The sequence below is a fragment of the Harpia harpyja genome, chromosome 5, assembly GCF_026419915.1.
Source record: "Harpia harpyja isolate bHarHar1 chromosome 5, bHarHar1 primary haplotype, whole genome shotgun sequence".
NCBI lineage: Eukaryota > Metazoa > Chordata > Aves > Accipitriformes > Accipitridae > Harpia > Harpia harpyja.
Genome location: NC_068944.1, coordinates 3,758,666 through 3,782,399, shown reverse-complemented (window position 1 = coordinate 3,782,399; position 23,734 = coordinate 3,758,666). Strand labels below are relative to the sequence as shown.

The 23,734-nt window shown below is 40.3% G+C and overlaps 1 protein-coding gene across 11 annotated transcripts in view; it reads right to left on the bottom strand.

Annotated features, from left to right (window-relative positions):
- The window catches only part of FHOD3 (formin homology 2 domain containing 3), a 391,220-nt gene that overhangs the window by 187,521 nt on the left and 179,965 nt on the right, over positions 1 to 23,734 (bottom strand). For all 11 annotated transcript variants that reach the window (XM_052787649.1, XM_052787651.1, XM_052787660.1 and 8 more), the window contains exon 5: positions 14,361 to 14,466. In XM_052787649.1, coding sequence (XP_052643609.1) covers positions 14,361 to 14,466 — 106 coding nt within the window. The remainder of the gene's footprint in view (positions 1 to 14,360; positions 14,467 to 23,734) is intronic.

Below are 23,734 nucleotides of genomic sequence, written 5' to 3'. Positions count from 1 at the left end.
TATCCTGGTTTACAACATTTAAAGACAGAACTATGCCCGCTTGGTCATGATGCACACACATCATGCCTGCATGAAGCAGGAGCAGCAGCAGCTATTTCAAGGGATGTGCGGATTCAGAAGGAACGTTATTTCTAACACCGTCACCCGATAAGGAGCAGGTCCTGTAACTCCACAGCAATCTGTTTATGTTTCAGCTACAACCTCAGGCCTGGAGTGATGTCATTAGCTGAGAATCTCCTCCAAGCTTCTTGGTCTTTTGACTGCAGAGTAAAACTTAAAAATATTATACCTCTTATTTGCAGAAATCAGTCTGCAAATGCAAAGAATCCAGTATGATTTATTTCTAATGACTCAATGTTATTTAAGCTTGGTCTTAAAACTTTCAGAGCATTGGTGTTCGCCATGCTCTCCCCCAGTTGTGCAGGCAAAAACCAGCTGCTGAGAACACATGCTGAATCAATGTATTCCTGACATCTGGCCAATGCACTGACATATAGATAAGTTCAAAAAGTAACTTTAGTTATAGAATTCAAACTGTGAATTGACTTATTCCAGTAAATGCAAAATAACATGACATGGGAGTGAAGGGAAAACCAGCCACCTAGCCACCTAAGTTTCCTGGGAACTTACCTTCACCCTAATTCATACTTATGTTTAATTCAAAGGCCAATATCATCATCGTCATGCCCCTCCATAGGCTTGGGGAGAATTAACATTTCCAGGCACCGTGCCAGAGCCCATGTACTGATGAGAGTGCTGAAGCTGTGCTCAAGAATGGATCATTCCCCCTGGATCTGCTATGACTTGGTGCGCGGCTCTTCACTACGCCACGCACAAAGGACAGAGCAGCCACAACACTCCTCTGATTCCCTGCCAATTACAAGTGCAGAATGGGGGGAGAACCCATAAATCGAGGACAGAACACGTGTTGCCTTATTCACACTGACCACATACCAAGAAATTACAGATTCTTGAGAGTAACCATCAGTTCTTCTTCAAGTACCTTCAGCATGGGCAGCACTGTACAGTTCAATCATAAAGGCGTGTTCTCTCTTGCTCGAGGAGTCTAACTAACTACCTGACACGAGGTAACTGGAATTAGGTGAGACAAATCCTGCCCTGTAATCCAGCCAAAAGGGATTATTTCAAATGACACTTACTACCTATTTAACTGTCCTTATATACTCCAAAGGACTGATTTAAAGGCAAGATTCCAACAGACATTTCTGATAAACATTTACTTCTCAATCAGGTCTTGCTCTGCTACTTCACGATGAAGGTGTTATACAAGAACTCAACATTAGAACGCTTCTTTAAATTAAAAAGATTTTTAGGTCAGTTCTTTGTACATAAAAACCAAACAATTACACTCTGAGTGTAACTGGTTTAATAGTCATGCCATCAAATCACATTACTCCAGCTGAAGACCAGAATAAAGCAACACAAATCATTTCATACTTCTAGCCAATAAAGCACTAGTTTCCTATGTGTTTTCAGTATTTAAAGAGAGCCATCAGCGTCATGAAACTAAAATTGGAGGCTCATTACATATTGGACAGGTATTGCTGCTTGTTACAAATTGCCTGACAGTTCCCATGAAAACACTCCTGGGTTTAGCTGTCCATGATTTCCTCAAGTTTTGAGTTTGGACTGAAACTTTCTCTCTGTGGTGTTTGAAACACAACACTTTCTTTTTTCATGGAAAATTTCTAACACTTCTTATATTTGGGGTGGGTTTGTGGAAGGCAGGAGGAGGAAGGAGGAAGAGAACATCTCACTGGAATTAAAAATACTGTTGACAATATTTCTGTAAATTGGAGTATTTTTGGATTTTGAGCTCTTTGGAAAACTCAGAAAAATTATAATGTCATGTCAGTGAAAAAGCTCATACAGACCATATCAAAATGTGTCCAAACTTTGTGTAGTTTTAAGTTTTTGAAATAACCTTTGTTTGACACTTACAATAGTCTCTACTGAACATATGCAATCAGCCGAAACCTCTGAATACTCCATCCTTGGAGCTCAAAAGGTCCCCATAACGCTCCCAGCTGCTGCCCACCAAGGAAGGGCATGGCACTCAAAGTAAGAGCAGGCAGCTTGTGAGGGTTTTTTGGTTTTGTTCTAAAGGAGCTATCTTGTTACTTAGATGGTGGAGAGGAGAATTCTGATCTGAACACCGAAGGAAACAAAATTTAAACCCAGAGAGATTCAACGAAATGAAAGAGTTAAGGGAGGAACTCTGACAGAAAGCCTGATGAGCATCTGAGAGTTATGAAAAGAGATGAAGTGACTGGGATAAATGAGAGAAATAATGGGAAAGACTAAAAGCTATTTGGCTGGAGGGAACATAGGGATTAGGACTGATGTGAACGATGTTGAGGAAAGAAATGGACAAGAGATAAGAGACCAAAGCTGTGACTACATACTTGATAGCAGTACTGCAACACTCTCCCTTATTTGTCTCGGGTCAAACTCCGGGTTTTGCTGGCAAAGGAGTTTGTGTCCCACCACTGAGCACCAGAGTGGGTAATTCAAGAGTACTAAAAAAAAAAAAAAAAAAAAAAAAAGAAGAAAAAATCCAAAGCAACAGCAAAATATCCACCCTTTTCTCCCCACCCAAAAATATCTACCTTTTCATACCCATTTTTCAGATGAATATATTCCTCTGTCAAGTTCATTACACCATCACACAAACACAGCTGTGGTGCCAGAACCCAGGAGAGAGTGCAGAGGTGAGAAGGGGTGATGGGAAGAAAAAGTGTTTAAGCCAGCTTAAACTGGTGAAGAAATTCAGGTAAATGAGTTTATGAATATTGATGAATGGATCGATGACATAAATGAACTGATAAACTGATGTAGGTTAAAGGAAGTTGACGTGGAAAGGGGAAAATGTATAGACAGGTCAGAGAAAGAAAACTAGGATGGGCTGGGCAAGAGTCTAAATGGGAAAAGAAGCCCTAAGAGTGAAGATTAAAAAGGCATAAACAGAAAGTACCATACTAAGTTTGAAAAGCCAGCCCAAGGACAAGCCCCAAAACAGCACTTAGGCTTACTGAATCTTCCTGAATTCAGAACATGTCTGTTTCCAAGTCCCTCGTTTCCTTATCTGCAACATAAAGATAATGCTGCCCTTTCAGCTCTTGGATAACATTTAGTGACAAACCACAGAAAAATCCATGAGGAAAACAAACATTTTGTTTGCATAGCACGAAATAAATCCCAAAGCCTTGGGAAGCACTGATGATAAGAGGAGCTATTTAAAAGGTGTTCATTAAGTGCACAGGTGCAATGGTGCTCACTAGCCGAAGCAGAGCAGCTGTGGAAAAAGCGGTACTGCTGTGCGATCAAAGACAGGATCAGCTTCCACGCAAAGTGGGCATGCATGTCTGCAGGGTAAAATCATACAGGTACTTCTTAATTTTCAAGAGTTTTATTTATCAACCTTCAGTATTCTTAGTGCATTTGTCCATAATCATCTTAGAGAACAAAAGAAACCTTTATCAAAAGCACATATAAAAGATTATTCTTAGCAGCCAATATATCTGGTTAATAAATACTACAATCAATGTTTCCATCATCAATATTAACCTAAACACTAAAAGCAAGCTTATGGTGACCCCCTACTGAATTTTGGGAAGTTGGAAACCACATCTCAAAGTTGCCGCCTTAAAAGCAAAACTTTGGCCCACCACAGTGCCTGGGTGAGAAAACCATGCCCGCTCCCCGAGACGGCTCTCTGCACGCAGCGGCAGGCTCCCGAGATTCGGAGCACGTAGGGTGAAAGTCTGCAGTAGGGACCCTTGTTACTCCAGATACTTGAAGCTCATCAGCAGTAAGTGCTGTGCAACCCCACTGTACGCAAAGTCAATTTGGGGCATAACTTCACAAATAACAGAGCTCTTTTGGAAGCAGGGATTTGGAGTACAAAATTAGGAAGTCGGGGCATGGCAGGGCAGGAACAGAGACAGGAGAGACAGGGATGGAGGAAGATTTTTAGATTACTGAGCAAGTTCAGCACGCGTACATTGCCCCACTCCTATAACTTACTCATTCCTTTTTGGAAACACCAATCCGTGGGACTAAAACATCCCAGTCTTGGCCTTAAGTCCACAGCCCTGTGGTCCTCCCTGCTCCCGTATGCTCTGAATACCCCCTCCCATTTTTCTTTAATCACTTCTGTCATCTCCAGGAGTGTCGGGGGGGGAACCAAAGTACTTATAAGGTTGGAAGAGGGAAGAATATTTGCTTTCTTGCTGTCAACAGATTAAAAGAGGAAAAGGAAAAAATTACTTATTTTGCACGCCACCGACATCTGTAAACTCTCTTCACTAAAATTTCCGGGAAGAAACTTTGAACAAAGTAATAAATTATTGAGAAACCCATCCTAAACAACAGAGGTACTGTATTTTTATCAGCTAGTGCAAGCCAGCACTCCTGTATTGCTCAGGGGCAGGAGGTGGGCACAGTCTCCTCTCCTGGCTTGACAGCACAGGCTTTAGCTTCAGGAATTTAAATGGAAAAAACTAGAAATGTCTCACACACTGAAAATGGGAAAAACTCGCTGCATGGAAATATGGTGAGAAAGAAATCATGTTACAATTAATAAATCCATAGTTTATCCACCCCCGCTTTTTGTAAAACTTGGAGGAACGGGATGAAACTGTGCTTCCCCCCGCTACCAAACATTAATATTCCCATATGCTCACTAAGATTATCCCTCACTGTCATCAGCCTATGAATATTGTACAGTTTTTCTTAGACATGTATGTATGAACACAGCATTTATGTTAGGTTAATAATTAATACTATGCTAATACAAGCAAGTCCTATGGCTTAGCTTTTAAATTCTTGAATCCGCTATGGTTTTTAATATTTTGATGCAGTAGCAATCAGAGGCTTAAACCAGGTCACTGCCTCATGGTAATGAAAGTATTTTAGAGTTTACAGTCCACTGCTCCCATTTTCTGACAGCACCTATGAGAACATGATCGACAGAAATGCACACGCATGCACATTAGCAAAAAATCCAGACAGGGCTAAAATGCAACTTAAAATAATTCAAACATATCTGGATATGGAAATTAACTCTGAAGACATTTGAAGAATCTAATTTTTGACACGTCCTTATGTCACACAATAATCATCTTCATGGAATAACAGTCTGCACTTTCTAATTATCCTACATGTTTGACCCTGCCTCCCCCCCTCCTTTAAAGTCCTTAATTTTCCCTGCTTCTGTATCAGGATAGAGCACTCTGTGTGGCACCCTAGCAACCACCATCACAAATAGCTGTGGAAGCATCTAATCTTGAAACAGGAATAATCAAACTCTATTTCCCAATCGTATTTTACCATGTTTTACGTGCATATATTCAAGTAATTCATAGTAAAATCGCCAGCGGCGGTGTAGTTCGTGCAAGCGTTCATGTCTGTGCCGGCTTATGAATGTCTTTATTTTATGCACATTTTCTTCTTCTCTAATGAATCCGGTTTTGGATACTTTCAGGCTACAAGATCGCTACAAAAAAGCAGAAATACTCTGTAATATGCTCCTACCAGTTGGAATCGGTACATTGTTTTCAAGGCATGTTCATGAAGTTTGAGTAGTTAAATCATATAACATCCACAATGGCTTTAAAGGCCCCTGGGACTACTTCCCAAGTACTTATTCTTTGCTTAGTAGTTAAGGATGTGCATTTTTCATGGTTCAGTTCCTCATTTTACATGGGGTCTGCATAGCCTGAGGTGTCACATTTCATGGGAATTTCACAAAGCATAAAAAAAAAATTACACAAAACCTGAAGATTCATTTTCATGGAGACAGAAAGCAACCCAAAGCCTCCCAGCCTCTGTCAGCTTTAAAAACAAGGGAAATCCATAATTTTCTGGTGGTGTTATTGCTGAATTCCATGTAGACTATGAGAACCCCATATCCTACTCATGAGCAGTCCCAACATGAAAGGCCATTTCATATAACGCACAGAGCAAGGAACAGCTCAGTTTATTTGTAGATGTGTAAATTACTATAGGGTGGTTAAACTTTTGAACTCAAATTTGCTTCAGCGCCAATTCCCATCCCAGACTGGGAGGACTTGTTCTGTACGCTGTGTGTGAGGACCATCTGGCTCTGCTTCCAGATGGGTCACGGATCAGAATCACATCCAGGAAGGGAGGGAGGAGGAGGAGGAAGAAGAAGGAGGAAGGAGAGGGCAGTGCTTGCTCCACAAACTAAGGGAATGCTTAAGGGTGTGTTTGGTAGGAAACTTGGTGTAATGCATGCATAGATCAAGTCTAATAAATATAATTTTAAAATGCGCAGATGAGAAATGGAGAAAGGAAATGCTAAAAGCAGAGAGAGGAAAGCAAAGAGGATGTTCTCCCTCTTTTTAAACTGCATGGTTGCCAAGGTCAAGCTCTCCCAACTACCCTTGTACAAGTAAACAAATACATTTAGTCTTAAAGAGATATTTGCAGAAGTGAAAGAGGATTCAGCTACCAAGCCAAGCAGGTTTAGAGTTTATATTCTTAATCATGGAGATACTTTAATGTGCCCTTTTTTTGGTACAACGAAGAGCATTGGAATCTCATTATTTCTAATGAATCAGGATGCCAACTCCATTCGTATTTTTTCATTCCATGACTTTTCAGGACACAAAAAGAGGCACATCCTGAGGTTTCTGCACACATGTAGCAGGAAGAGGTACTGAGTCATCAGATATAGGTCTGATTTTTCTGGGACTGTTACTTTTGATACGAACTACAACAAATGGCACCTACAAAGCTCACTGATGGAAAGCTGGCAGCATAGCCTGTTTCACAAAGGGAGATAGCGTGGCTGCATCACAGTGATGCCCTACCTAACCTCAGCAGTGCTGCTAATTAACAGCCCTTATTAGCACAGATACACTAATTTGCTACTAATTTGCTAACACAGCTGTGGTTCATTTGGTTTGGTGGGTTTTGTTTTGGGGTTTTTTGGTGGTGGTGGGGGGGGAACTTAGGTTGTATCTCCATGTGGAGCTACCCCATACTATGTGGGCATAACAGCTTCCAGGTGGAGTTGCCATCAGTTGGTACGGTTTCATGGCACTTGGTCTGATGTCCAGCATAAAATGAATAATATGAATGTTCAAATCCCCGCAGGACAAGTGTCCAACTCTGATATGCTTTCTGAAGCACTCGGCAGAAAGATCAAAGAACTGAACTTACAGGGAGACTGAGCCAGCAAGTCCCTCTCAGATGCAACACTCCTAAGTAATCAAGTTTTAGGCACTTGATTTCTCTTTAAAGCACAGACCGTTACTGCAGATACTTTGAGATCAGCTAAGAAGTTTACCTAACTTTTAAGGACTGCACATAAGAAGACAACTTGAATACGTAGAGATAGGTGCAAAAACTTCACAGTCACATACAGATACCTGCACACTGAAGGTTAAGAGAAGAAAGTCAGAAAAGTTTTCATACTTGGCTTCAGGAAAAGAAAGAAATGCAAAGGTAAGCCTAATTGTGCACTGTCTGCCCCTATTTACTTGGGGCTAGGATACTTTTGTACACCTGGAAAACTTTAAACAGTTCTCCAGTTCACACTGAAACAGGAATAATGCAAAGTTATGCATGATACAGAGCATTAACTCCATTTTCACTACTAAACTTACATTACTACCATCTGTTTTACTGCTGCGGTACCAACCCAGCAAGACACGTCTATTTAGGATACAGACAAGGTCTCTCACAGACACTGTTTCTAGTCTTTTGATATTTACACAAATACAGTGCTTCACATACATTTACTGCAAAAGAATGTGCTTCCCCATCCTCAATGCTTTGTAATGCTTAACCTTTAACGCAAAAGGCCAAAGCCACATAATCTATCAGGGCGAGGGAGGAAAATCCAAAAGCACTGGAAGTGTTTGTGTCCTTGTAATAATGAAGGGTCTTTCTGATAAAAACAGCCAGCTGATTCCTGGAAAAGGATCATCCCCCCGTTACAGAGAGCACACTTATAAACCCCAAGCGTTCCTAGTAGTAGTTGGCTCGATGCAGAAATGCCACGGGCTCACTGATAACTTCATCTCTGGCTTTCAGAACGAAAAAGGTTATCAGCAGCAGCTTCCACTGCCTGCTTGCAAAACCTCACCCTCGCCTTCAGCTTCCTCTAGCTCTTCGACATCTTCGGGCACGCAGCGTCCCGGTGACAGACAGTAACCAGATGGTCTTTCACCGTCCAGCACTGAGTCGCTTCAGGAATTTAATCTGATTTCCCAGAACAGGCAGCACAGCCCTTTGTTCTAAAGTTGGCACGCAGGTGGGATCGCGTGCCTCTGGCTTTATAAATAGGCCTAACTGTCGGTGGCTTTGGTACACGTCTGTGGTTGAGCCGTTTGCCTCTTGCTTTAGAAAACCTGACCCCCTGCCTGGGCGCTCACCAGCGAGTCTGACCGACTCACATTTGCCCACCCTGTCAAACAGATCAGCGACTCCTAATCCCAACAGCAAAATCACTTTCTGCTTTACAACCAGTAGCTCTTACAGCAATTTCTTTCCATTTTTTGTTGTTGTCAGCTACCCTATACTGATTAATTAAAAGCACATGTAAAATACAGATTTAGAATTACCTTGCTGCAGTAGGAAGCAGAGGATACTAAAAGGGTAACTAACCAGATACGGCTACATCGTCTCCCTCCATCTATTCCTCTGCAAAGGTTGGCTCCCATTTACCGACTAGGAAAGTGAGGAATCAAACGATTCCCCCACCCTCATGCCCCAGTGTGGAATTGGAAATTTCAGGCTCCTCAATTCCCACTCCTGTACTCTGGGAAGTCGCTGCTTCTCTTGGGAACTTCGCTGTCACTGGCAGTTCACAACTGTGCAAATTGCAGATATCAGGCTTGAAGGGAATTGTTTTAATTAAACTTTTAGCAAAGATCAGAATGTGCCTCAGAGTTATTTTTCACATATTTCAGTGTTTTGAGATACTAAATTCCTTCTTATTTATATTTTAGGACTCGCATAGCACTTTTCTGGTAAAAGTCCCCCATAAAATTACTTAAAAGTCCTGAAAGGCCTTGCAAAACAAGGAGAGAAAATAAAGTAAGAGCACCGTTATATACTCATTCTATCTGCACAAAGATAAAATTATGCTTGTACAAATGCAATTCCAAAACAAACCACATTTAATATTTATAAGGAAAAAAACGTACGGCATAACAATAAAGCTGCTGGTCTATCAGACTGAAGATGCTGTGACTTTGTGTATGAACCTATGAACCTTTAATCCTCTGTAATGATATGTCATCATCCCTCAGAGTACATCAGATCCCTCACCCAGGGCCATCACCTTCATCTTCTGTGCTTGCACCAGTAGAGATCTGTAGAGACCAACAGAACTTTATCACTTTATCAGAAGTGCAGTGGGCCTGTGATAGGAAAACCCACAACTGGTTCTCCTGCAACCTAGTCTTCTGCCCAGATTATTGAATTAAGTATAGATTATTGAAGGTTTGGCTATATCGTCCCTGGAGGTATTCAAAAGACATGTAGACATGGCACTTAGGGACATGGTTTAGTGGTGGGCTTGGTAGTGTGAGGTTAACGGTTAGGTTAAGGGTCTTTTCCAATTGAAATTATTCCATGATTCTACATATCTTGAATTTTAGATTATAATAATGGGTTTGGGGGGAGAGGGGTTAACGTAAAGCACAAATATTGCCTTAAATCATAACTCTTAGGCTTCCTCCAAGCACTTGTTTTCCTGTATTTTTTCTTCTTCAAAAACAAAAAAAACCCAACCAAACAAAAAAAAAACAAAAAACAAAAACACAACGCGAAAAACCAACAAACCCCACTAAAAATCCAAACCTGCCAAATGAAACGAAAACCATCTTTCATCCAGACTTTAAACCCAAATTCTTACTCCGCATATAAGCACACAGCTCTCACTAAATCAGAGCGCTGCATCCAAAAGCTGAAGTGGATTCAAACATGGTCTAGTACGAGCACAGACTGATGTCCCATTTTTTCCTCAGCCTCGGTTCTTTGAAGTCTTGCACTGTGGCAAGGTCAAGGCCTCCTCCTGCTTGGACTGTGCTTCTGCTTTCAGACCACAAGAACAAACTCTAGCTTTCACCTAATTATGGACACCTCTAAATACTGATGTGAATCCATAAGCAGGCAGTTAGGGATCCAAGTACACAAATATACTCTGCAAAAGAGGATGGATGACCTTTTGACAACCTCCTCACTGGATGAGAGGGACAGACAGGACAGGATCCCATCAGGCAGAGCTTCTCACATCATGACATCAGCAGACTCATCCCTGAACCCTCATACCTCACTTATTCAGTATATTTTTAAAACAATTAAGCCTTGGTCTCTACAAGCTGCTTTGCTTTCTCACCTTCCCAACAGCACTGGCTAAATTAACAGAAACCATAAAGACTACCATAATTCCACCAATTATTTAATTAGTCTGTGCTCAGCCATGGCATTTCATGTGTTGCTTTCTCATTCTGTGCAAGGAACAGAAGATCTCAAAATTATATCCAAAGCATCTTCAAAATTACAATAAAATTTATATTAATCCTCCTCAGTTGTGGACATTTTCATCTACCTTTCACCTGTCTCCATTTATTTTTGAATATTTAGGCAACACCCACCATACTGCAATCTTGTAATTAGGACAGAAACTTTTAACTTCAGTGCTATGAGTGAAGTATGGACTATTGTCACCAGAGGGGGGAAAAAAAGAAAGCGGGGGGCGAGGGAAAGAGGAAAGCAAGTCTGTTTCGGGGGGGGGGGGGGGGGGGGCGGGCAGCAAAATCCCCCAAAACAAAGAGTTTCTTTAGATGTCAATAACAATTAAAAGGAATATCAAAGAATAAATTTAGGCTGAAGAACTAGTAAGTAAGGAGGAACAAAAGCTGTTTTCTAAACTAGTCTTTCAACAGAGCAACTCCCGAGAGAAGCCCTGGGTACTGTTGCTCTGGGCCATTTACCAACTATACACTGACAAAAGGGAACACTTTGGGAAAGGTACTGTCAAACAATCCTAGTTCAGGGGACCCGAGCAGAAATCGACACTCCTCAGCACTTGACAATGAACTGTCTGGATTTCTCAGTATTGTATGTAAAAGCCACATTTATCTTCTCTTCACTTACCCATTAAAGTAACTAAAACTTTCGTGACTCATATTTAGTCATTTTTTTGGCAGCTCAGTCTGGCTTGAAGCAAGTCAAAACCACTAAGCAGAAATTCACAACCAGGAAACATTAGAGCAAAACGACGCAGACCTTTGGAAAAAGTAAAGCGATGTCCTCAAGAAATTACTTGTACCTGGGAACTCATTGAACCACCTACAACCCTTACGTATACATATATTTCCAACCTATTCTCCCTCCTAGGTCCAAAGCTATTTCTTGAAGAGTGCAGGCAAACAAGTTCACGGGAAACACTTGGAAATCGCTCAGTCAAGACGATGGGGAGCCCCGCATGGGCGAGCCCGGGAGGCGGAGGAGGCGATGCTGTGCCTAAGGCTGCCATTGACTGTCACAAGCCCTGTAAACTGGGTTAGGATCACAAGAGGAAAACAGTGAATTACACCAAAGGTGCAGGAGAAATGCAGCCAGAATACGGAACTAAGGAGGAATACCATCCCTTTATGATTCAGGTTAAATGCAGTGAAAATAAGGAGGATATATTCCACTGCAAAAGGATCTGCAGAAGAGGGACACCACAGCAGTAAGGCACAAAAATTCTAGACAAAGACAACTTTTTTTTTTTTTTTTTTTAAAATGTCTGTAACTGAACTCTGAGTTTAAAGCTTATGGGACCACCTCAGTGCTAAATATGATGTATCTTCAGTAAAGTTTATTCACCTATTCACCAGTACTCCGGGCTTAGTAAAATGCAGCACTGCAGTAATACACGTGACTGTCACCAAAAAATCCAACCAATCACTCTGGTCTTCCAAAAATAATATACCAGAACACTCTTACATGACGTATTTAATGTTTCTTTTCAGCACCCTCCTCAATGTATTTGGATAAGATTGTCTGGCTACACTGTACTTCCAAACCTATCTTTATCTCATTGCAAACACAGACCTATTCAGAAAGTACACGCTGGCTCCTGGAACTGCAAACCAGCTGACATAATCTTGGAGTTGTAACAAGCTTTGAACTTCCTGAAAGACAATCAAGACCAATTTAGTTTCTGAAATAAAACCCACATCACACAGAAAAAAATCATATTACTGCAAGAGATACTAGGATACACTACCCAGAGAGAAACTTCAGCTTCACGCACCAGCAAAACAGGGGAAAAAAAAACCTGATTGTAGAAGGTACAATGCAAATCCCTAAAAGCACCTTCTTAAAATAAGGTTTTTAGCTTTACGGCATACTTCTACATGGTTAGTTTTTGTTGTTTTGTTTGTTTGTTTTATATTTATTTTGCACAAGCTGTGATCACTTGTTAATAACAATTAACAATTAATAACAACTAACAAATAACAATTAAGAGGAGTTTGCAGTTTCCTTAGTGTGATGCTGTGGACGCTGGCACTTAGGCTCTGCTTTATCATTCATTTAGTTCAGTGGAAAATATCTAACTTCAGACCATGGACACCAAGCTCTCGAGAGCTAGAGAAGCCACAACAAGAAAGAGACCGCTGTGATCTCCCTGAATTCTGGATGCATTAGGGTATATCCTAGTTAAAAAAAAAAAAATGGAAAAAGCAATGTGGAAGGGAGTTTCGATTCTTCTCAATCCATAAATCCATACCTGGATGATGTCAGATGAGATCTCAGTAAGATGAAGGTACACGCAATACTGTGGTGAGAACACTCAGATGTGACTGATTTCCCTGGTATCAGCAGATCATTCTGTCACCTGTGAGGCTCAGCACCCTGGCCCTTATTTGACATTGGAGCAGAAGAGCTGCAGGGCTAGCCAGTGTTTGGATTATGAGGCCAACTACACTTTACACTGCTCCAGTAGTGTAAACACCCATCAGGCTTCCTTGTTTTGAATTTTCAATATTTGGCTGCAAAACCCACCTGAAGGGGCAAAGACATCATCCAGCCACACTAGGTCAACGCCGAGCTGCTAAAGGAGTAAGCCCCTAGACTGAAGGCCAGACTGTCCTATACAGCACCTTTATTTTGCTTCCAGTCTGAATTTTCTGAGAGCATCTGTGGCCAGTTTTCTCCCAGAAATTTCTTCTTTCAGCTGTAAAGAAAGTATTTTTTCTTTCACATGTTCCTGTGTCCATGTCTAGTTTCATTGTGGTTAATAGTCTTTTACTTTTGAGTACACACAAGCTACTATTCAAAAGTACATTTGTATCACTGCACAACTACTGACACAGAACGTAATTTCTGTGGTACTGGTTTGGTTTCTTTTATACCCCCAAAAGGTGGTATTTGTGCAGTCTAATCTCAAGTTCTTCGCATGAAGCCACACTATTTGCATCCTTGCTCTCTACAACTTAGCATTTCTGGTTCTTTGAAAATCCTTCTCCTTATTTTTGTATTTGTTTTACTCCTCAAATTTGCAGTTTGAGTTTTGGCAGCTAAATACATTGAAGTGACATTTTTAAAGACAGCTATATACGTCAGTCTAAGAAAATTCAAACGAGCAATCCACCACAACTATGCATTCATTAGCGCTCTCTATTTACTGTGAGATCATCCGGCAGCAAAGATCCCTTGGTGTGACTGTTCTCCCCTTGCTCATAACCCCTTGAAATACTGAGGGAACTCTCCAAATTTGCAGCCTGGGTTTTGTGGTTAGATGAAAATCGCATGCATTCTTCTGGGCCACAATACAGTAAATCAGGTTTCTAATCCAGTAACACACCTTTTCCGCATCAGTCTCCAAACCCTACCTTTGCCAGTTATCTTCTAAGTGCAAAGAACAGAATGTAAACCTCTGATTACCTGTTTAACTCCAAAATATCAGATAGCTAAAAATTGTTCCCAGCCAACTGACCTTAAGATATGACTGTCTCACTGTTTATTCCATAGCTACTAATCACACTGCAAGAAGTTATTTTGCTCTATGCCCTTTGACATTTACAATTATCCAGTGAAAGCTTTAGAATGCCTCTTCTTTCTTAGAATTACAGATTTTCAGTACAATCTACAAGAAAGCTGGACAATGGAGAGACTACCAATATTTGAATTTTCCAATTCATCCGGCTCAGCGGTGAGTATTAATCCCCCCTTAATCTTCCTGCATAACATGCAAGAATCAGGACCAAACTGAGAAACGTGTTCCAAGACACTTAACACAGCAAGTTGCGGCAGACCTGTGAGAGCTTCAGAGCAATAAAAACAACCTTTGGATGCATTTCCCTTACCTCTCAGGATGTAGTTCTGATAATTCTGGTCGGCCTCTGCTCCCACTTTGATTAAGCAAGTCAGACCTTCAGCGACAACAAACTCATGAACCAAGTCCTTGTCATCCTGCCACAGGAGAAAGGAAAAGCTGCATTAGAATTTTGAAAGACAAAGAAACAGGGTATGTCATAATGTAAAACCAAATGCATGCCTGCAACGTTGACTTTATGTTTCAGATGATGTAAGCAAGTTGATATGAAAGTTGTTATACAGAAGACCAGAAGCAGAATTCTGTATTTTAAAATCAGAATTAAATACATCAATGCAAAGCAAGAAAACCCAAGCTTTTACCTTTAAGTCAACTACGGAAGACTAAAATCAGTAAAATATGACTTCTGATTTTTTCATTAAAGGCTTGCAGACATTCTCCCCGATACTATAATCTCATCATATCACATAAACAGACATCCTTAAAGCCTTGAAGTGTCAGGATCAACAAGAGAAGGCCACCTCTATGCCTTAGCACAATTCCAGTTTCAGTATTTTAAGTGCATACAGCAAAACTTTAAAACTGGTGTTCATTGCAACATAACTTAAGTTATAAGTTAATGTATTCATTAACTTAACATACTATTAATTTATTATATTTAGAATGGGGAAGTACAGTGTTGAATATAAGAACACGAGTAGATAATATTCCCACAGTGTGATGGAAAACACAGCAAATATAAGACAAAATACTCCGTACTACTTCATGGGAGTTTATACTTGTTAAAGTGACTCACTTCTTTTCAACCATCAGCCCTTTCCTCAGTGCAGCAGAATGACCCCATATCACAGCTCTATGTGAGACCAGGGAGAGGAGGGCTTCGCTGTGCCCTGCGTGCGTAATACTGTGCCAAGGGACTCTAGAGCACCGTACCGAAAGCTTGCCTTCTCTTCTTACAGAAGGCTCACGGAGACGAAGACGAGGCTACTAAAACCTTGATCGAACAGCACTTAATGAATTAGCCACACAAATTAGGCACAAAACCAATTTAAAATACCAACGGAAGAGAACTACTCTGTGGACAACCATAGTTGCCAAGTCCCTTCTTTTGAGTATTTTTAATATATGTTTTCATACACAACAGCGTATTAGATAGAAATTTCAGCTTTCCCATAACGCAGCCCTGAGAAGCCAAGATCCAGACAGTAGATAGTTTTGTTGAGAGTGATTTCTGAATTCACTGCAAACGCTTAGAAAACTGCCAAGGGAAATGAAATAATCAAGCCCCTTTTAGTGTGACAATTCATTTACTGCAAATTTCTTTCAGCCTGACGGTTTACTTCTTATGAATTTCCTTCTTTCACCAGAGCTAAGTTATATGATCCTTAAAGTCTGACCAAATAGGATATTTAAAATTGTAAGGTGATCTAGCAATTCATGAGAAATTTAGAAATTATGAGAAATTGGTAGCAGACTGCAGAATCAAGAAAGCTGTGGGGAAAACATCCTCCAAAATAGTTTTTCCACAAATCTGATGACAAATAGATGCATCTTATATTGGACAACACCATTGTCTAATTTAAGAGAAACAAGATCTATAACAATATAAACAATTATTTTTTCAGATGGTAATGGTGTCCTAGCTCAGAGCACACTTCCTTATTCTTTAAATACCTTTTGTCGATATTTGAGTAAACAATTTGGTTTTGCATCAAGTGTGTTTGCATCATCCTTGAGTTGAGGGGAAAAAAAATAAATCTATTCTGGATTGACTCACGGTCAAATAAGTAAGACTGGAAAAACAGGAAAAAGGAGGAATAACTGTGGTCTGAGGATTCTGGTGTTTGTTAATAGACCTAACATGCCTGTTTGGGAAAAATAAAAGACATTGGGATGATAAAAAAAAAAAAAAAAAACAAACAAACCAAAAAAACTGTCCCTATGCTAGAGAAGTTAACAGTAGTTCAGCTTCAGAGACCTTCAGGTCAAACCCAAAAACAAAATAAAATTTTTAACAGCATATAGCCATTAAGGACTGTTGACATTCAGTGGAAGATAAAAACTGAAATACTCATCATAACTTTAAGATGTTCCCCATAATCTTAAATAGTGAATGCATATTAGAGTATCACCTGGGGAAAAATTAGCATTTAATTCTCAAACTACCTCATGCTAAAGATCTGTTTTATGTTGGTGACTTTTTTTTTTTTTTTTAAACAAGGACCTTCCCCAAGCAAATTGTGAGATCTGCCTTCTGGAACTTTTTCAAAGCAGCTGAAGGAGTAAACCACTACATAGAGCATAGAGTCATCCTTGACTGAAAGGAGATATATTGCAGGGGAACAGCGGAGGAAATGAAGGGGATGAGGGACTCTAACCAGACTGCTTTTGGAAAGCACTGAATAAACAAATCAAACCTGAACTAAAAAAAGGCTTTTAAGGTACTTCTCCTTTCCCAAATAAAAGGGAAAAAGAAGGTGTAATGAAGCGGAGTACAAACACATCATGCTCTAGACATAAATCTGAACTCAGTACATTATCTATCCCATCGTGTATATACGATGAGAGGAAAGAAGCAAACATCTGGAACGCGCAGCGAAAGATGAAAGGCATCCAAGCCCATACGTTCTACATTGAAAGGAGAATGTTTACATCAACTTTGGTCTAGGATAATCTTTTCAGACCCATTAACTCACTGACTTGCCAAGTTAGGTGACCTCAAGAGTAAAGGCTACTCTCTAGCAGCGGTAAGAGGTTCAGGTTTCCAGGACGAGCGCTTTTGTTGTACGGAATATATGGTGCGTGTGTGACAATGATACGTACAAGTAGCTGCCGCATGCGCGTGATAACAGTTAAAAGGAGGCAGGGAAAGGTTGTCATTTGCTATGGAAATGGACTCCTCTGCTAATATCACAAAGATTTATGACCCCTTGATCAGCAGGCATTAAGGCACTGATGAGAAAAGCAGCAAAACACAGGCAAAGCTCTGCAACCATAAAGACTGTGCAGTGACACAAAGGCTGGCTACTTAAAGTCTTTATGAAAAGATACCGTTGGCCTCATCAGATAACTATATTTTACACGTTCATTCACAGACTTGGAATAGATCATGTCTCTTCTTTTCTTTAGGCATCTCAGAGGAAGAAAAAACAAGATAATGTACGTCGCTTTGAAATAGAGCTCTATTTTTGTGCAATGTATAATGAGAAAGACATTAAATATATTCAAACCGGTGAGTTTAAAGCTTATGTGGTTGACAAAAATGCACAAATCATACTTTCACCTCTATAACTCAGCCTAGCTATTAAAAAGACCCCACAAACCCTGTGATCAAGCAGTCTATACAGTATGGTCATATGCCAATAGCAGAATAAGAAGCGTAGGCGGGATTCCCTTCTTTCCTACCCATTCTCCTGTCTCTGTACCATTTGATATATTCTCTAATGCAGTTTTGCAGGGTCTTATCTGAAGGTGGAGACTGAAGACTTTTTTTTTTTTTTCAAGGAATCGCACTTTGCAAGAATGCCTATTATCTGATGTGCAGCTTCCACGTGCAAAGATAAATTGTTTACATACTGTTAAAGAGAAATCTTTCTGAAGCCTGCGATTTCTGCGGGCCATATGTTTGAAAACTTTTACCCAAAGCATAATGATTTTTATGCCACAAGAAAGTTGCTTCACTTCATAATAAGAATCAAGGTTTTGGAACGCAGTTTCTCAAGGGGAATTTTTTTTTTTCTTTTCAAGCTAACAAGTACTGCTGAAAGCTCCATGCCAAGTATTTGAGGAAACTGGATTAGTAACTGAATATTCACATTTGGATATGCACATACATATTTCTCTCTTACGTGGCTAACAGCTGTGCAGAGTACTGTCTTTCCAAGGAATCATAATGAGATGCTTGACTATGAGATTTCCACCAAGGAGAACCTCATTTTTATGGTTTTTTCCTTTCCTTTCATAAGCTATCCCATTGTTTCTGGTTGCCTGAGCATTTAATGCTATGCTGTACAATTCTCTCCTCTTTCTGTTACAACTTCCTATTCAACTTTCTATTACAGAGTTAAATATTGCACATTTTATAATGTTCATTTCTTTAAATAAGTAACCATGGGGTTCCCCAGCCTGTGCTCTCCACACGACATGTTATTGAGTGAGCCAGCAATCACATTCTGTACCCACCTAACTTTCCAAAATGTGAAAGTTGCAATAATCCATCCTAGAAGTGAGAGCAGCACAGGCAGCCGGGGTACCAGCCATAGCCACGAGAATCTGTTTGCTAAGCTCTGCCTACAGGCTTACATGAGGGGATTGTACTCACGCTGAGCTCCAGCGGTTTGACGCACTTCAGCCCTGTCTGAGGAAGAGCTTCTCTCTGCTCTGTCGCTCTACAACATCCCTATTAAGAGAGATTTAAACTCTGATTCTCAGGCCAGCTCTGATTTTGTCTGTAGACCAAAAATGGTAACTTTACAGCAATATACTGCATTCACATTTTAATGTTGTGATAATTCACCTAGGCAAAAGACAAGATGAATATTGCCAATTCACTGTGCAATGTAGGATAAGAGGAGAAATGTAAACCTACCGGATTCAAAGTGGATGAGCATCCTCCTCTGCTGCCTGAAATCTGGCAAGATTGCCAGCATACCAATAGAGTCCTACAGGCAGAAAGGGCATGGCTCATTTGGACACTGCCTGCCTCCTGAAGTAAAAATCACTACTTTTTAAGAGGGGGAGCTAGGAAAATTTTCACTCATTGCTATGTTCATCTATGAAATACTATGCTGGGAAAGTGCTCTGTCCCGAGTCCACATTGCTACATCAGAGCAAGGTCTCCTCGGAAACCCCTCTTCCACAGATTCCCCTGCCAGGAGAACATGCTGCACAGCAAGGAGGCAGAACTAAAACAGAAACCCCAGACGATGATGGTCAATGTGAAAAAAATAAAATAACAAGGAAAAATACACGGATCACTAAAATGCCGGTGCACTCGCAGGAAGTCCCCCCCCAAAATAAAAATGACGGCCACCCTCTTTAGAAGTGAAAAGACATTTTTTTCACCCCCCCCCCCTTTTTTTTTTAAATCTCCTGCGAAGTCAAGATAGGATCACAAAGTTCAGCCGGTTTTAGGAGGATTAAGGTTTAGAGATTAAGCTTCATTCATTTGGGGATGTAAATTAGCGGCAGAGGGACAGCAGCTGACTGGCGAGGAAAGGGAGGAAGGAGGATGCAGGTCAAAGAGCAAAGCACGCGCAACTGCAGGCTTTTGCTGACATAAATCTCAAATGACAATACATCTGGCGCTCCACCACAAGAAAGTAAAATGCAGGACTATTGCCCAATATACTTGAAAAGTCTCCTCTGTTACTAAGCGAATAAAGGCAGAATGATAAAATCCAGGTTTCTGTTAGCAACAGCATCAATGATGGGTAGGTCCTTATTCCACCCTTCCTACTCCTAATAGTGCAAGGATAATAGAAATCTTCTGATCTTCTTTCCCAAGCGGTCCTCTGGCTCTGGCAAACCCTCATGTGTACAAAAAAAAAAAAACCCCAAACCCCATAGCTCGCTCCTAACCTGACTGCCCTGGGCAGCAGTAGCAATGTAGCAACGCAGGGCTACGACCAGAGCGCATTCCCATTATGTGAGAGCTTTCATGTCCACAGGTTCCCCAGATAATTTCAAATGCTTATATGATGCTCTGCACCAGGAGCAATGGAAAATGAACAGCCAGTTCCTCTCAGTCGTCCTTTCTGCTGCCTAGCTCTGCAGCCCCAGTGTCTACATTAGAAATATACCACAGTAGTCTCCACGACAATATTTTTAACTATTGCTACCTGCCTTCAGTATGCACCACTATCTGCTGAAGTTACCAGCAAAATAATTACTCCCATTGACAAGACTACAATGATGTAGTAATAAGAGTTATGCTCTGCTCTATTAGAAACAGAAATCCCAGACCATTTCTGGAGTCCAGCTTTTTTACTGGCTAAGCAACAGGTTGCATTTTATAGATCAAGATTGGCTTGCAATGTTTGCAGTTAGAAAAGCTCATTTTGGCTTGAAAACTGAGTAAACATAGTCAGGAAGTGATTGAAGGAGCATGGACCGCCAGGACATAATTTATAGTTACTTTCCCACACTTTAAACTATAGTTCTGCTCTTTGGATTCCAAAATTATTGATACAATTAAAATGCTAGATTGCCAATCCAGAAGTGCCTGATACTATCTAGTTCAATTGTCACTGTTTATTTCAGTCAATTTTAAGACCCAAGTCATCTATTGCAGACAAATCTGGAAAGAAATCATCCCCCAAACATACACGCACACACACATACAAGAACTTAAGTCCTGTGAGTCCCTCAAGACTGTACTACCATTTCGACCTAAATTATTTAAGCAGCTACAAAACAATTCTATGTATGGATAGAATGAGTCGGTAGTTAAGCAGGAAAGTCTTGTATTAAACCATGAAACCTCTGCTCTACTTTGAGTCAGGACACTACTTTTAGAAGATGAACCAAACACAGCTCTCAGGGGTAGCAGGAGGAGAGTCATCTGCTGGCACCAAGAGTCCATCTCTCTAAGACAAGTATTTTCACTCCCTGATACCTGGCAACTCAGAAACTACCCCAAGATAAGGATGCTAGGCAAGTTCCGTTGCTGTCTTCCTTCCCCCATGCTCCCACCAGCACACCTTGAAGAAGAACTCCTTGAGAACAAGGGTGCCCTGGACCGGGATGTCCCCAAACTGCAGTCAGCTGCTAGAGGTAACTGAGGCAGTGGCAGAAGCTTTTCAGGGGCGAACGGTTTGATGGGGACCAAGCAGCCAGCTTGTCCCTCAATGGAAGCTCCTTCCCCTCGGTATCTCTGCTGATTGCAAATGCACTTCAGCCGTTCACTGCCTTCCCTGGCTGTGCCACAGCTTCCACTCCTCCGCCCTCCAAGCTTTTCCCTGCACTCCTCTGTGCTGACTCCACACTCCTTGTTTGCTTCTCTCCTCCAGACTTTACACCTTCCCAACTCATTACACGTACGTCTGTATAGAGGCATGACCAAAACGTGATATAAAGACATCGGTATTTTTATGCTGTTCCTTTTCTTCCTATTCTCGCATCTATTTACATAGACCAACTTTTACAGCAGCATGCACAGAAATGACTGTCCCCCTTTACTTTCAGTGGGGTAATCTATTTAAGCAACCTGCAATGCAAAGTTTGGTTTCTAGTGACAATTACAATGAAAATTCACCCTCTAATATCAATTCCGTTGCATATCCTTGCTGTGAGTCAAGCTGCCTAAGTAGCCATCATCAAATGCCAGCAATTTTTTTGCCAGCCTTTTAAGCATATCTGTGCCAGCTAATGATAACATTATGCCATTAAAGTATTAAAAAATAAATTTTCTTTCTTTCCAAGATCAAAACATTTCAAGTACATACCACACTATTGCTTATTACGGAATTCCACATTGGCACATACCACACTATTGCTTATGGATTTCCACCTTGGCACCAACAAAGAGATACAGAAATTCACCCCAAAGTAAAGTGTTTGATTTACAGCCATTAATCCCCTGTAGTCTCCCTTCTGAAATACCCTCAGTCCAGAAAATAAATGTTCTGTTGTTTCTCAAGAATACATTTTGTATTGCGCTAAAAATACCAGCAAAACAAATACAGCGTTTGCCAGTGTTTCCTGCTAGCAAAGCAGAGAAGCTGCAACACTTATTACTTCACACCTCCTTTACATCGGCACACATTTTAAATTGTATGCCTTTCTGCAATTTCTTTTAGATAGTTGAAAGAATACACGGGGGCAAAATAAATATTGTAATAGTTAACATTACTTTACAAATTAAAATGCGTGAATACATATCCAATAATTAGTACCTTGAAACAAAAATGCAGTTCTCTTACAGACAGAATTTCTTCAAGCTTGAGGGTATTGGGAAGTACTCTTAATGTGAAAGAGGTTCAGAGATCTTTGGATTTTTTTCACCTGTCCAAATTTTTAAAAACATAAACTTGAAACAAGACATTTGTATGAATAGCTTTTCAGTAATGCAAAGACTTCTCAAAGTCTTTGTCAAATTTCTCAAATTCCTTAAATCACAGGTATGCAGATACCCAGGATAACCAGCAGTACCCATGTAGCTGTCCCAGTAGCTGTCCTGCAGCATATAAAAAAAAAATCTTGAGGAAATAAGTAATAGATAAAAATCAAATCCTGCTTTATTAGATTTGTTGAGATTCCTCAGAGTCAAATCAGTGTTTATTAGACACAGTTCAGGTATGTTTAGAGCATCGAGTTCAAGCCAACAAAAACAGAAGGAAAAGTATGGTAGCAGGTAGACAACAAATATTGTATAGATTTATGAAAAGATTTAAAAGTTTAAAACTTTCTTAATGTTCTCTTGGTTTTTTTCCCTTTTTTAAAATGTAATCTTGTCTACTGAAATTAAAGTAACTTCTTAGAATAATTGCTCTTTCCTATTGGGCGTCCATAAAAAAAGGATAAATTTAAAACCTGAAAACTTTCAGCTCATATTTGTATTATTTTATCAAAGTCCAACACATCATTTATTAACACCCATTTCCCATTTATTTATTACTTTTTCTTCCTTAGTGAGATGCATCTCATTTGTATATGAATGAAGAATTGGTCCTTTAAGATTTTGGGTTTCCCTTCATAAAGAGTTTTCTTCCTTTTGGATCCATACAACAAATTCCAAGAAGACCAAGGAGAAAAATCAGTCTACAGTCTTTCATGTCTAAACTTTTCTGATAAATAATCAGTCTGTAAAAGACATATTGGCACTTACGCGTAGGGAAGTTTGCACTGCTAAGACAAAACCAAAGGTATCTTCAATGGATGTAATAGAGATCCCCAAAGAATCACTCGTGTCTTAAGTTGATAAAAGACAAATTAAAATTTAGAAAGGAAAGAGTGCTTAGCCTGTTCAGCAAAATTGCTCCCATGTCACACTTATGTTCTTTCTTTAACTCTGCTTTCTTGAGTTACCGAGATCAAATTATTGTGATCCTGCCTGATCTTCACCACCATCTTCTCCAAGAAAGTCCTGTTTCCCCTTTACTCTGAACATGGTGTTTTGCTTCTTCAGTGACTTTGGTCATTAACTTCACTACTTTCATATAACCTGCCCGATTTCTGTACCAGGTGAGGGAGCTGCAGGTAGAAAGCCATCTTACTGTGACACTGCTTGCTTCTAGAGCTCCCACCGTACTTAACTTTGCAGTTGCATGATGCCACGTTCACCCGAGAATTACCATCAAGTTCTACCACTGAAAACGGTGGGCTACCTGTTTAGGTTGCACAAAGCAATAAACCGATGTATTCCGTTCTTTCAGGAGAGGGAACCAAACTGTACTACAATTCTTA